Source organism: Mus caroli, chromosome 9 (genome assembly GCF_900094665.2).
Source record: "Mus caroli chromosome 9, CAROLI_EIJ_v1.1, whole genome shotgun sequence".
NCBI lineage: Eukaryota > Metazoa > Chordata > Mammalia > Rodentia > Muridae > Mus > Mus caroli.
Genome location: NC_034578.1, coordinates 113,355,698 through 113,370,643, shown reverse-complemented (window position 1 = coordinate 113,370,643; position 14,946 = coordinate 113,355,698). Strand labels below are relative to the sequence as shown.

At 43.4% G+C, this 14,946-nt stretch overlaps 1 protein-coding gene across 5 annotated transcripts in view; it reads left to right on the top strand.

Moving 5' to 3' along the window:
- The window catches only part of Zcwpw2 (zinc finger CW-type and PWWP domain containing 2), a 159,435-nt gene that overhangs the window by 91,324 nt on the left and 53,165 nt on the right, over positions 1–14,946 (top strand). For all 5 annotated transcript variants that reach the window (XM_029481342.1, XM_029481341.1, XM_029481343.1 and 2 more), the window contains one exon: positions 11,087–11,184. In XM_029481342.1, coding sequence (XP_029337202.1) covers positions 11,087–11,184 — 98 coding nt within the window. The remainder of the gene's footprint in view (positions 1–11,086; positions 11,185–14,946) is intronic.

Here is a 14,946-nt window from a genome sequence, read left to right as displayed (position 1 = left end):
TCTTTAATGAATGTGGCTACCCTTGCATTTGGAGCATGATAATCAGAATTGAGAGATTCTCTTGGAACATTTTACCTTTGATGAGTATGAAGTGCCCCTCCTTGTCTTTTTTGATAACTTTGGGTTGGAAGTCGATTTTATTAGATATTAGAATTGGGTACTCCAGCTTGTTTCTTCAGACCATTTGCTTGGAAGATTGTTTTCCAGCCTTTCATTCTGAGGTCGTGTCTGTCTTTTTCCCTGAGATGGGTTTCCCGTAAGCAGCAAAATGTTGTGTCCTGTTTGTGTAGCAAGTTTGTTAGTCTATGTCTTTTAAATGAGGAATTGAGTCCATTGATATTAAGAGATATTAAGGAAAAGTAATTGTTCCTTCCTAATATTTTTGTGTTAGAGTTGGCATTCTGTTTTTGTGGTTGTCTTCTTTTTGGTTTGTTGAGGGACTACTTTCTTGCTTTTTCTAGGGCTTAGTTTCTATCCTTGTATTGTTTTTTTTTTCTGTTATTATCCTTTGAATGGCTGGATTTATGGAAAGATATTGTGTGAATTTGGTTTTGTCATGGAATACTTTGGTTTCTCCATCTATGGTAATTGAGAGATTGGCTGGGTATAGCAGCCTGGGCTGGCATTTGTGTTTCTTAGTGTCTGTATAACATCTGTTCAGGATCTTCTGGCTTTCATAGTCTCTGATGAGAAGTCTGGAGTAATTCTAATAGTCCTGCCTTTATATGTTACTTAACCTTTTTCCCTTGATGCTTTTAATATTCTGTCTTTAGTGCATTTGTTGTTTTGATTATTATGTTTTGGTAGGAATTTCTTTTCTGGTCCAGTCTCTTTGGAGTTATGTAGGCATCTTGTATGTTCATGGGCATCTCTTTCTTTAGGTTTGGGAAGTTTTCTTCTATAATTTTGTTGAAGATATTTGCTGGCCCTTTAATTTGAAAATCTTCATTCTCATCTACTCCTATTATCCNTAGGTTTGGTCTTCTCATTGTGTCCTGGATTTCCTGGATNTTTTGAGTTAGGATCTTTTTGCATTTTGCATTTTCTTTGATTGTTGTGCCCATGTTCTCTATGGAATCTTCTGCACCTGAGTTTCTCTCTTCCATCTCTTGTATTCTGTTGCTGATGCTCACATCTATGGTTCCAGATTTCTTTCCTAGGATTTCTGTCTCCAGAGTTGTCTCCCTTTGGGTTTTCTTCATTGTTTCTACTTCCATTTTGATCTTGGATGGTTTTGTTCACTTCCATCTCCTGTTTGGTACTGTTTTCCTGTAACTCTCTAAGTCATTTTTGTGTTTCCTCTCTAAGGGCTTCTAGCTGTTTACCAGTGTTCCTGTATTTCCTTAGTCTTCCATCATCATCATAACTTTAGATCCGTGTCTTGCTTTTTTCTGGTGTGATGGTGTATCCAGGACTTGTTACGGTGGCAGAGTTTGGTTCTGATGATGACAAGTAACCTTGGTTTCTGTTGCTTCTGTTCTTATGCTTGTCTCCTGCCATCTTATTATCTCAAGTATTTGCTGACCTCAATATATCTGATTGGAGCCTGTCCTTCCTATAATCCCAGTTGATTCAGGGCTCTTCAGAGTCCAGCTTTCTCTCTGATCCTTTGCTTGTGGGCTCCTGTGAACCTGAGATTCTGGGTGTGTCAGACCCTGAAATACTGGTGTGACCAAGCTCCTTTTATCCTGGGATCCTGTTCTCAACGATTCTGGGAGTGTTACAGTGCCTGGCAGTGGTGTCTCCTTTGAGGGGCATGGAGCTGTCTGGTCAGTGGTCCTAAGATCTCGTGGAGAGTCCTCTATGGACCTTGGGGGTGTCCATCAACTCTGTGCCCAGGGTGACTTGGTGCTGGTGCTGACAGGAAGGGACTTGTGACCCTGATCAGGCCAGGTTTTCTGCCTCCCTAATGCTGTTTCACGTCCTGCAAGATTGGATTGGAACAGAAGTTGTTTTCCACTCACCAGTGGTCCTAAGAACGCGTGGAGAGCCCTCCAGGGACCTTGGGGGTGTCTGCCGACTCCACGCCTAAGGTGAGCCGGTGCTGGCACCGACCAGAAGGCCAAGGAAACTCTTATAAGGACAACATTTAATTGAAGCTGGTTTATAGGTTCAGAGGTTCATTATCATCAAGGTGGGTACATGGCAGCATCTAGGTAGGCATGGTGCAGGCAGAGCTGAGTGTTCTATATCTTCATCTGAAGGCTGCTAGCAGAATACTGGCTTCTAGTCAGCTAGGATGAGGGCCTTAAAGCCCACACTCAGAGTGACACACCTACTCCAACAGGGCCATACCTTCTAAAAGGTGCCACTCCCTGGGCTGAGCACATACAAACCATTATAGGCTCCTAAGCCGACCCCTTCTCCTTCTAAGAAGGAGTTTATTTGGAATTGCCCTTAATTTTCTTCTATTATTTCTGTCTTCTCTCTTTACTTGATCCTTTATTTTCTGAAGGGGAGCCCTTCCCTATATTTCAGCTAACTAGTTTCACTGGTCAGAGGCCAGTGAATATCCTCTCTGGATCACTCTGATCCCTGCTCAGCCTTGAAGGGAGCTGCTCTGCTCTGCAGCACACTCCAGTTGCAATGATGTTTTACTCAAGCACTAGGCCAAGCAAACAGGAGTGGAAATTCTCTGAGTCTTGAAAAAATATTGTTGTTCCATAGTTTTTGCTAGGTATCACAACAATGAGAAAATTAATCTAAGGAAGAGTTGTCAGAAACCTTCCCAAGTGGGGACTGACAGCCAGATAACCCATTGGCAGTCAACCAGATGACCTCCAAGACAGCCCAGTTATTTCAAATCCACCACCAGCACAATGAGTAACGTTTCACTCTAGCTGCAACGAGCATGGCTGCTAGAGCCAGGACTCCTGCTCCAGAAGGCTTTGCTCCAGTCTTGACCACCTAGGCACTCCATATGGGTCATGGAGAACATGGATTCTAGGATAAGACTCCGTCTGCTGTAAAAAGAAGCAGCTCTTTTGATGATGAGTGAGAGATACACTTATCTTAGGATATAAGGAGAAGTTTTAGAATGCAGTTAGGAATTATATTGGTTGAAGAAAGTGGTAATAGTAGGTTCTCCTTAAGATCCATGGCCTTATTAAGCATGGTAGTTGGCTAGGTTAACACTATTGGGCATGATTTCCCTGTAAAGATGTGAAAACAGGCAACTAATCCATTTTACTCCATCTCATCATCAACAGTTAAAAAGCAGGGGTCACTAAACCACTCCATTGTGTGCTTTCCCAGAGGAAATGCCAGGAAACAGTGATTCCTTTTCATTCTTAACACTCCTTGGGACTGGAAATAGGGCTCCATTGGTGGGGTGCTCACCTAGCAAGCACAGAGCTCAGGATTTCATGCTCAGCACCATGGAAGCTTAGTGTGGTAGCACATGCCTCTAAGGTCATTCTCAGGCAAGCCAAGGATCCATGAGAGTGATCCTGTGCAGAAACGAAGTTATCAGCATCAATTGCAAAAGAACCGTAAGGGACTCTGGAATGCTCAGCCCTAAATCTTATACATAGGTGTCCTACACCCATCCTTGCTAGGCTCAGGGATCATGATGGAGGAGGGGAGAGAAAAGTAAGAGCCAGAGATTCTGGGTGACTACAAAGAAACTTTCCTGGACAAAGCAGGGCAGTTTATACTGAAGCGTTCACAGCAATTTGAGACATTTTGCACGCGACAAGTGTAGGCTTATGACAGACAGAATTCCAGAATGGAGATGGAAGGTGGGTGCTAAGTCAGACTTTTAGCTAAGGAGCTCCTTACAAGTGGTAGCTTCTGGGAGAGAGAGTCAGTTTCCTTCACAGTTGTAGCCAGGGCAGGTCGACAGCACCCTGCAGTGATGGCCACACATACTGGTGCTTAAGGCATCAACTGATTAAGAAAAAAGAGAGAAGGTAAAGTTGGGTGGATAGAAAGGTGAGGTGGATCTGGAAGGAGTAGGGGGCAGTGAATTTCATTAAAACACATTGTACAGAATTTTCAAAGAACAAATAAAATTATGAATAAAAGCAAATAAATAAAACCAACAGCATGCAAAGAACAACAAAACTCATTTCAAACTTTTAAATTTCTATCCATATTTCTGTGGATCCCTATTGTTAAAATCCCTTTCTTGTGGGTGGTGGGTGGGTGATGTGAACATTGCTGTCCTTCCTCCAAAGGTCTTAACAACAAACCAGCCAGTGGGCTTACTGATCTTACTTATAAAGCATGACAGGCGTGTGGGTGACTCCAGAGCTGCCATACTGGACAGTCTTTACCAAGTACGCTTCTGGCTTTTCCATACCTGCAGAGATGGAGCCCAGCTTCCCTGAGTCATTTCCCAGCCTTTATACTCTAGCCTGAGTCTCCAAGGCCATGTGCAATTAGGGCAGCATTGCATAAAAATGCCTGAGTGGAATGGCCTGATGCTCAAGTGAGGGTCTAGTGACCCACCCACACTTTCTAGGAGGGAGTGTCAATATTAACAGGCTTCATAGTGATAGACACTTAGAAGAAGGCATAGGTGATCTCATGAAAGTTGTAACACTTTGGTTCAGAGGATAGCACTTTCGAGCAGTCTCTCTTTCCAAGTATCAATATCCAATTTCTTTGGAGCACCGAGGGCCTCAGGTTTAGTGCTTGTTGCTTGAGAGCCAATTTTTCAGAACAGAGAGCTGGTGAGGAATAAATCTCATTAATTCAGGGCCAATCCATGCTTATCAAGGGTATGCCAGCATCAAAGCACCCACTTTGAGAACCCAGATATACACAGGAATTTTATTAGAGAAGGAAGGGAGAGCAGGGGACAGTAGGCTCCTGTGAGGGCAATCTGCTGATGCTCAGTGGCTTCTGTAGTTCAGGGTTCATGTCTCCTATTTTCTTCTCCAGCCTGTGCATCACTGGCCTTCTGGGGCTACTTCCTGTTGCTCCCTAGATAGCTATTCTTTTCTGGTAAATTAAGCTTCATGGTGAGTGCTATGCTTTGTGTTATTTGACTTCTGGAACTAAAGGGCAAGGAGGACCATTTCATGGTGTGGTTGTAATCTGGAGGAACCAGGCCTTCTGGGTTTTATGAATGTAGAGAGAAGTACAGCTACTGCCTCATTCATGGACATACAGTCTTTATATTCTCTTCAGAGTCACTAAGGTTTGGCCCATTTAGTCATTTTGATGTGACTTCACTTTAGAATTTTGGATGCCAAGCAAAGTGAAGAGAAATAACCTTGCAAGGGACAAAGTACAGGGAACCACTGTTGCAGTGGCTCCCATAAGGGTGGGGTCAGTCATACTCTGTGACAGGAGGTGACCTAAGTGCAAGTTCTTGGCCTCAATTTCCTGGGATCCTCACATGATACAGATTCTTATTTCCCTGTTAAGGATTTGCTGTTTGGGGATGGAATCTCCTCCTCGCTCCTCCCTCTCCTGGCCCTCTCCCTTCTCTCTCTACTCTTCCTCTCTCTTCCTTTCCCCCTCTCTCCTTCCCCCTTCTCTATTTCCCCCCTTCCCTCTCCCTTTCTGCTCTCAACAGTGAGTTGAATCAAGTCAGGAAACTAGGGATAATCATCCCAGATAGGAGATGATAGTTGTACAATAAGCGAAGGCGTTCTTTCTGTCTCCAGCTTTGGAGGATATCATTGACCAATTCTGATAACTGAGTCTGTAGATTATAGTAACTGCCGTTTCTTAAGAATTATTTTTGAATTTCAGTTTACAATATAAGAATGCTTATAGAAAAGCAAGCTTCCTGTTGCTCTGGAAGCAAAACTCAACATCAGTCAAGTTGTTAAGAGTCCTGGCCAATTGATGAAGTCCTCCATTACTCTGTCTACCCTTTGATCAAAAGGCAGTGCAGACACTTTTCCAGATTGCTTGCAAACAGAGATTACAGTGAACTTGGCAGTGACATGCCTCATCGTAACCTGATTGTACTTTAGCCTAGTGTTAGAAGTATAGAGATGTTTGCCTGCCATTTTCTTTTATAGCATAGCTTAAAATCCATCTTTTCAACAGGATATTAAATTTCAGTGTCAGTTTTCATAAACTCAGAATGTAAAGTAGGGAAAAAATTGTGAGAGGAACCAGAGTCAGCCTGAGGGTAAGCACAGATAGTGGCCTGTGAATTAACAGGTTCTGTTACTAAAAAGAGAGATCTACCACAGCTGCAGCAGTAGAGACGGCCCCGTGCGTGGAAGCACATGTGGCTCGTGCCTGATCCCAGGAGCTGATCCCAGAACTCAGGTAAAGGCTGCATGAGGCAGCACACGGCAGTAATTGCAGCGAGACACAGGAGAACGAAGCCAGCCTAGAGTGTGCTGCATGCAGAAACAACAGAGATCCTGCTTTAACAAGATGGAAGGCGAGAACCTCCTCCTCAGAGCTGTCCTCTGACCTCTACATGCATGCTGTATTTACACACATGTAAATACGTGAACAGTTTTTTTAATCTAGTAAAATAGGATGTTAATTTCATTCAATCAATGTGCTTCTGTACAAGCATACATTCCTCTAGCAAGTTTGGGTTCAGTAGACAAGGTGTATCCATGTTTAAAATGAGTTACCCAGCTGATTCGTAGGCCCAGCAAACTCTGAGTGCTCCTGATCCAGAATGGGATACTCTGTTGTCTGCAGCCACAACGAAAGGAGACAGCTGCCTGGGAGCTAACCAACATGTCCACTGCAAGCTCTGTTGGTCTGCGTTTAAACATAAGAGCTAACTCCCAGGCCTCTTTTGGGCTATTCCAAACCAAGTTTTGCGAATAGCCTAATGCTGGCTGGGTAGAGACCACAGTGAGGAAGGCTTCTGAGTCTGTGATTACTTTCTTGAGTTCCTGGTCCACAGCAGATGCACTCTAAATATGTGCTGATTGAATAGAAGGATGCTTAGGCAGAGAGATGCTGGTCCGAATATTTATGCAAATTGTAATGTGTATAATGTGTAAAATGTATAAAGGGAAAACTGGTTTTCCTGTGCTATAGCAAAAACCACAGGGAGATTTTTCGGTCTCCTACCTGCCATGATTTTGGTCAATACTGATATTAATAGTGCTTTATGGGGATCTAAAATTCTTTTTCTTATGTCCAGCCTGGGTACATTTAGATGTATGACTTGTGGTGATCCGCCCTGGTAGAGAAGAAGAAGTATTGTGTTAGACTGATGGGATCAGGTGCAAGGCAAGGGTGTGGCAGTCCCTCCAGGTTATGCTGGCTTTGGGCAGGCTTCTGTCTCTGGTGCCATGCAGCAAGCTACATGTGTGCTGTTTTCTCTGATCTTTGCTTCAGCAAGACTTTGGGTCAAGTAAAACTGCTGTTTTATTTAGGCAGAATACAATTCTGTCATTATCATAGGCTCTTCTTTAGGTGGTGGGGTCATTACTTTATCTCAACATATTAAATGAAGTAGTAAACACTGTTATTCATAGCTATGCAAAAAAGACATTTATCAACATAGTGTTTTCTTTTTTAAAATCATACTGGACAATTAACGTATGTTGTCACTTGGATTAGAAATGGATGAACCTTTGGAGCCTTGGAAATGGCTCAGTAGTTAGACTGCTAGCCATGCAAGTGTGAGGACCAAAGTCGAATCCCAGAAACCATGACAGATCTCTGTGGGCCGCAGCTGGCCAGCAGGACGAGCCCTGTCAGAGAGCTCCTGACTCCTTTGTTAGTAAGGAAGGTAATAGAACAATGGAAGATCACCCCTGACGCCACCACCCTCAGGCCTCCACAAACACCCACAAAAGGTACGTGCACCCTACAGAGGCTCCGCTCGCACAGGTCCCACACATGAGAGGGAAAAGAAAGGGTGAGTGTGTGCTTAACCCAGCTCCTTTGTGCTTTTGCAGCCTTTGATGTCCTGCATGGGTACAGCATTCCAACCATCTTCTCCCCTACACCCCTTCTCCTCCCAAGTCCACTCCCAACTTCCCCCACTCTCTTAGCTTTGTGTCATCCCCACCCAGCCCCCCAAATAATCTGGTAGTCTAGTCTCAATGCTCATGGGTATGGGGCCATTTACAGGAGTATTGTGGATCTACCATAGGATGGAAAACTGACCTCCCCCACTATCAACTCCCTATAGCTCCTTGGTTGTGATGTGAGATTTATAAACATAATTGACTTTGGTACCCTGGGGCCCCAATTAAGAAGAAATATGCAACAAATTCTAATGAGCTTTTTATATTTCAAAAGCATTTTATACTATATACATATCAAGAAAATTAGCTATTTCTTTCAAAGAATTATAAAATTTAGCCTGTAAATTCATAATAGAATTCTGCAACAAGCAGAGATCTTATATAAAAACCATACAATAACAAATATTAAGCAGGTAAGAAAAAGCTGTAAGGAAATCTCTTATTTTTTTATGCTAAGTAAAAATAAAACTTTTTAAATCTTAAAGTTTATTTTTTCTTTTTATTTCTGTATTACTTAGAAGAATTCTTTCTGGGTGGTTAAGGTTATGAATTTGTCCTCAATATTATTCCATTGATGTTTGTGCCTGTCTCTGTGGTTTTTATCACTGTTGCTCTGTAGTGGAGTTCAAGGTCAGGGATGGTGATTTCCCCATAAGTTCTCTTATTGTTGAGACTAGAGTGGCCCAGGCTCTAAGATCCACTGTAGACAAATGGGATCTCATAAAACTGAAAAACTTGTGTAAGGCAAAGGACACAGTCATGAGGACAAAATGGCAACCAACAGATTGGGAAAAGATCTTTATCAATCCTACATCTGATAGAAGGCTAATATCCAATATATACATAGAACTAAAGTAGCTAGACTCCAGAGAACCAAATAACCCTATTTTAAAAATGGGATATAGTGCTAAACAAAGAATTCTCAACTGAGGAATATGGAATGGCGAAAAAGCACCTAAAGAAATGTTCAGCATCCTTAGTCATTGGGGAAATGCAAATCAAAACAACCCTGAGATTCCACCTCACACTAGTCAGAATGGTTAAGATAAAAAACTCAGGCAACAGCAGATGCCGACGAGGAAGTGGAGAAAGAGGAATACTTCTCCATTGTTGGTGGGATTGCAAGCTTGTACAACCACTCTGGAAATCAGTCTGGCGGTTCCTCAGAAAATTGGACATAGTACTACCGGAGNATCCNGCANTACCTCTCNTGGGCATATATNCAGAAGATGTNCCAACNGGTAANAAGGACACATGCTCCACTATGTTCATAGCAGCCTTATTTATAATAGCCAGAAACTGGAAAGAACCCAGATGCCCCTCAACAGAGGAATGGATACAGAAAATGTGGTACATTTACACAATGGAGCACTACTCAGCTATTAAAAACAAATGACTTCATGAAATTCTGTTTTTGTTTGTTTATTTTTTGTTTTTTTGAGACAGGGTTTCTCTGTATAGCCCCGGCTGTCCTGGAATTCACTCTGTAGACCAGGCTGACCTTGAACTCAGAAATCCACCTGCCCCTGCCTCCTAAGTGGCATGTGCCACCACTGCCTGGCAATGTTTGTTTATTTATTTATTTATTTATTTATTTATTTATTTAATACATATGAGTACACTGTCACTGTCTTCAGACACACCAGAAGAGGGAATCTGATCTCATTACTGATGGTTGTGAGCTACCATGTGGTTGCTGTGATTTGAACTCAGGACTTCTGGAAGAGCAGTCAGTGCTCTTAACCGCTGAGTCATCTCTCCAAGCCCCAACTTCATGAAATTCTTAGGTAAATGGATGGAACTAGAAAATATCATCCTGCCGGGCGTGATAGCGCACACCTTTGATCCCAGCACCTGGGAGGCAGAGGCAGGCGGATTTCTGAGTTCGAGGCCAGCCTGGTCTACAAAGTGAGTTCCAGGACAGCCAGGGCTACACAGAGAAGAAACCCTGTCTCGAAAAAAAAAAAAGAAAAAAGAAAAAAGAAAACATCATCCTGAGTGAGGTAACACAGTCACAAAAGAACACACGTGGTATGTACTTACTGATAATGGATATTAGGAAAAAAGCTTGGCATACTCATGATACGACCGACACCAAAGTGTGGATGCTTCAGTCCTACTTATAGTGGGGGACAAAATAATCACAGGAGAAAGAGGATTAGAAGGACTTGGTAGGAAGAAAGGAGAGGGAGAGGAAAAGGGGTTCAGGATCTGATGTGGGAGGAGACAGGGGAGACTTACAGAGGATCAGGAAATTGAACAGAAGTGTGTAGCCATGGGAGACAGGGAACTGGGGGTAGCCTATAGAGAGTCCCAGACTCCAGGAAAGCAAGCAGCTCCCAGGACCCAACTCGGATGGCCTTATCTGAAATACCCCACAAAGGGGAGAGAGAACCTGTAGAGACCATATCCAGAGGTTAGGCATGGTTCCGGGAGGAGGGATGGGGCCACCCACCCATCTCAGAATTTTAACCCAGAATTGTTCCTGTCTAAAGGAAATTCAGGGACAAAGTGTGCAGCAGAGACTGAAGGAAAGGCCATACAGAGCCTGCCCCACCTAGGGATCCATCACACATGCAGACACCAAACCCAGACACTATTGCTGATGCCGAGAAGTGCTTGCTGATAGGAGCCTGATATGTATGTTTCCTGAGAGGCTCTGCTAGAGCCTTGCTGATACAGATGCTTGCAGTCAACCATCGGACTGAGCACAGGGACCCCAATGGAGGAGTTAGGGGAAGGGCTGAAGGGGTTTGCAGCCCCATAGGAAGAACAACAATATAAACCAACCAGATCCCCCCCATCCCAGAGCTCCCAGGGACAAAACCAGTAACCAAAGAATACACATGGAGGGACCCATGGCTTCAGATGCATATGTAGCAGATGGCCTTATCTGGCATCAGTGGGAGGGGAGGCAGTTGGTCCTGTGAGGGCTTGAAGCCCCAGAGTAGGGGAATGCTAGGGCGGTGAGCCAAGGAGTGGGTCGGTGGGTAGGGGAGCACCATTATAGAAGCAGGGGGAGAGGGAGAATGGAGGGAGTTTTCAGAGGAGAAACCTGGAAGGGGGATAACATTTCAAATGTAAATAAATTAAATAACCAATAAAAAGATTATGAATTAGATGGCATTAACTAAAGATGCAGCTTTTATTGTATTCATGATTTCCTTTAGTTGTCTCCGAGACTGAAGGTTTGCTGAAAGAACTGGAGAAAATGCTGCAACAAATCCAAGAACCCACAGCAAGAGAGGATGAGTCACGGGGAGAGCAGGTTGGTATGCATAGGCGCCACCAGCAGCTTCAGGTTCTCAAATTGATGGGCATTTCAGTCATATACGTACCTTTCTCCACGTCTAAAATCTGAGCCACTGATCATCATGATGTTAATAAACTGGAGGCTGTCAAGAAGCCAAACTATATTCCTGGGGAAAATGTGAGATTACACAAAGGTAGTCATTTAACTTTAGATCTTTGGGGTTGGAAATGAAGGAAGATGCAGGGGTTTCCTGTAGCTGAGGTGGACCATTGCAGAGAGACCTGGGATTGGCCATCATGACACAATACTTGACAGAAATGACTAGAAGAGATGTCAGTTCATCTAGGAGGCCATGCTGGTGCAGAGCACTGCACACCCAGGTAAAATAGGAAGCCGAGGAAAGAGAAGACAGGAAGGGGCCAGGGCAAGAGAGAACCCATGGGCATGGCCCCAGTACCTACTTCCAGATGCTCAACCCCACCCCCTGCCTGCCACTCCCTACCTCCCAGTAATAACTCTCCAGCTGTGTTATGAATGTGTCATAGAACTTATGTGTTGGTTAGCTCAGAGTCTTCATGCTCTGTCTCTAGAAAAGCCCAAACTGACATACCTGCTTTCTAAATATCATTAATTCGATGGAGATTTCTTAATTCAGTGAAGTTGACAGTTTTAGATGAATAGCAATAGACTCCCCCGTTGCTTGCGATCTTTCCAGGTAAGAGAAGTGAGGTATAGTAATAGCAGATCCCTGGCACAGGGGAGTAGCTTGGTCAGAACCTTCTCTGTCCCATCTGTGCACTGAAATGTGCATGTCTGGGCTACTGTAAGGCAAAACCTCTCAGTGTTAGCAGAGCAGAGGTGGAGCTCACCAGGGCACCCATGTCATCTCCACCACATCTGGGCTAGCTCCTATTTCCTCTTGTTTTTAACTAATTATGTTTATATTTGGAGAGCTGTATGTTCTTACTATCCAATATCTTTGTAAATGGAATGAGAGTTTGTGATAGAAAGCTCAGACCATTTACAAAAGGCAGCATTGGGCCAATCATGCATAAAAATCAATCTCAGGACAGACACTTAACCCTCTGGTATAGTTGTTTCCTAAGTAGTTAGGAAACAAACGGCAGTGGGAGGTTACATAGGTTTCATTAATTCATTCAGATACATAGTGTGCCCCAGTCAAAGAGACACACCAAGACAGAATCCCCGATATAATCATTGGGATTTTATTGCCTTATTATCATTTGTGAATAACATAATCTTAATGTAATCTAGGTTCTGCAGCTGAGGACTCATGCCACTTGGCAGTTTACTCATGCCCTACTTTAGAGAACTGTCTTAGGAGTCAGATAAGACAAACGCGCTGTGTCCGAGGTGACAGTGGGCGGTGCTAGTTCTAAGAGGAGATGCATTCTTAACTTCCTCTCTTGTTTCCCCCATGCTCACCCAGGGACACTACATCTCTGCCAGTCCCTCTCAGTGATAGCTGGATTTAGAAGAGGGTGGATCGTTCATGCATGTCAGACTGCAGGCTTCGTTTAGATCCTTACCCAGTATGAAGACATGGATCCTCCATATTTTTTCTAGCTTTCCTGCAGATAGGGCCTCCCTTGGTGGTGTGGGTTCTCTGTGTAGTAGAGGCTGGCCTCAAACATGAACCCATCTGTCTCAGCTCTAACTCCTAAGAGCTGGAGTCGTAGGTGTTCAGCTAAAGATGAGTCTTTAATGCCTTTCTTCCTGAGTTAAAGATTAAGGAAAGTGTACAGAATGTAGCATCCTAGAGATGAATGTGTTAGAGGAAGTAGACGTCAGCCTTTGCTGAGGTGGAAAACACAGAAAGCTCCCACTCAGTGCCAGCAGCACAGCTGCCCTGATCTGCAGGCTGTGACTCAGCCTACAGTGCATTTCCCACCATGCTTCCAGTACACAGGCTTCTTCCCATGTGTGGCTGCACTTGTAGAACAGGATGTGTACACTGGTGACATGGGTAATAATACAAATTACATAAATATATATATATATATTATAAAATAACAAATAATACATCTATATAATAATACAAATATAAATATACAAATTATTCCTTCTTAGCAATTGTGTGCTCAGTTCAACACTACATGGTTTTATGCAGTGTGGTTTGTGGTTTGTGGTGTTTTTTTTTTTTCCCCTTTCTTTTTTAGCCCCAGCGGTTTGTCTTCTCAAAAATGCAGCCTGAAAAAAAAAATACAGCCTGGCTGGTTTTTATAGTGACATCTTGGAGTTTTTACAGCCACAGACTGGCTTCCGTTTTGCTGTCAGAACTAGTAGCTTGATGGAATAGAAATCACTTTTGATTTATTTTTATTTCTAATGCTAAGATACATAGTTTTAATACAGCCCCAGGTAGGCCTTCTTTTGTTTTAGATTCTTGTATTGTTCTGCACTTTTAAAAGGCATTTAGGAACTATGAGAGTTACTTCTTTTAATTTACTGCCAGGTGAGGACCTCCTACAGGCTCTCACTAGCAGCTCCTGATGTCTCTGGAAGCTTCCGGCTTCCTCACTGTTAATGAGGAGAGCAGCCATGAAACCAGCCATTAAAGTTGTAGCAATTTCCACCTTAAAAGTAAAGAAGTAATCACACACCCCTGGGGTTTGTTCTTTTATTTCTTCTTTATTTTCATTGTTTCTGCAAAGAATTAATGTGGCTTCTACTTAAAACTGGAGGAGTGCTTTATGTAGGGTTTTTCTTTTTTAGAAGATGCTCCCTGATACACTAAACACACTAAAGAGAGTCAGCAGACAATTCCAAATCTGGACTAGGTTGACTCTGAGCAGACACCATGTGAGCCCCTTTCAGAGTTGTGAATTTGCTGTGTTTTTCATTGCTGCCTGTCAGATTTCTTATGATTCCTAAGCTTGTGTGCCAGTCATGAAGGTAGGAAGAGCACACACCCACTGATGATCAAAGCTCTCTCCTGTGTGCTCTGGCAGATGAGCATCCTCTCCTGGGTCTCCTTCCCAAGGACACTCTAGCTAACACTAACACTGCTTACAGGCCCTGTCTGACTTGGCAACAATGGAGAAGTTAGTTAATCAGACCTTTAGATCCACCTCATTTTAAAATAGATAATCCATATGCAAATAAGGATGTTTGCTGAATAATTATTTGGATTAAAAAGTACATATTATATCTTGAACTACATGCATATCCTTGTCTTTCAATTGCATGAGAGGCTGGTCTCCCTGTAGTGAACTTTGAAACTGAAGCTCATGTTAGTATGTGAATGCACAGTGAGTTACCACTGTCTTGCCCATCTAAGCTAGAGTAAGGACTTTTTATGGATAATGTAAATACTTATTAAAGAATGGCCACAGAATATGTAACTGAAACTGAAATATGTAGGTGTGATGAGCTGTGTGGAGGACCTGCTGCAGTTGTGATGAGCTATGTGGAGGACCTGCTGTAGGTGTGATGAGCTGTGTGGAGGACCTGCTGTAGGTGTGATGAGCTGTGTGGAGGACCTGCTGTAGGTGTGATGAGCTGTGTGGAGGACCTGCTGCAGTTGTGATGAACTGTGTGGAGGACCTGCTGTAGGTGTGATGAATTGTGTGGAGGACCGGCTGTAGGTGTGATGAGCTGTGTGGAGGACCTGCTGCAGTTGTGATGAGCTGTGTGGAGGACCTGCTGTAGGTGTGATGAGCTGTGTGGAGGACCTGCTGTAGGTGTGATGAATTGTGTGGAGGACCTGCTGTAGGTGTGATGAACTGTGTGGAGGACCTGCTGTAGGTGTGATGA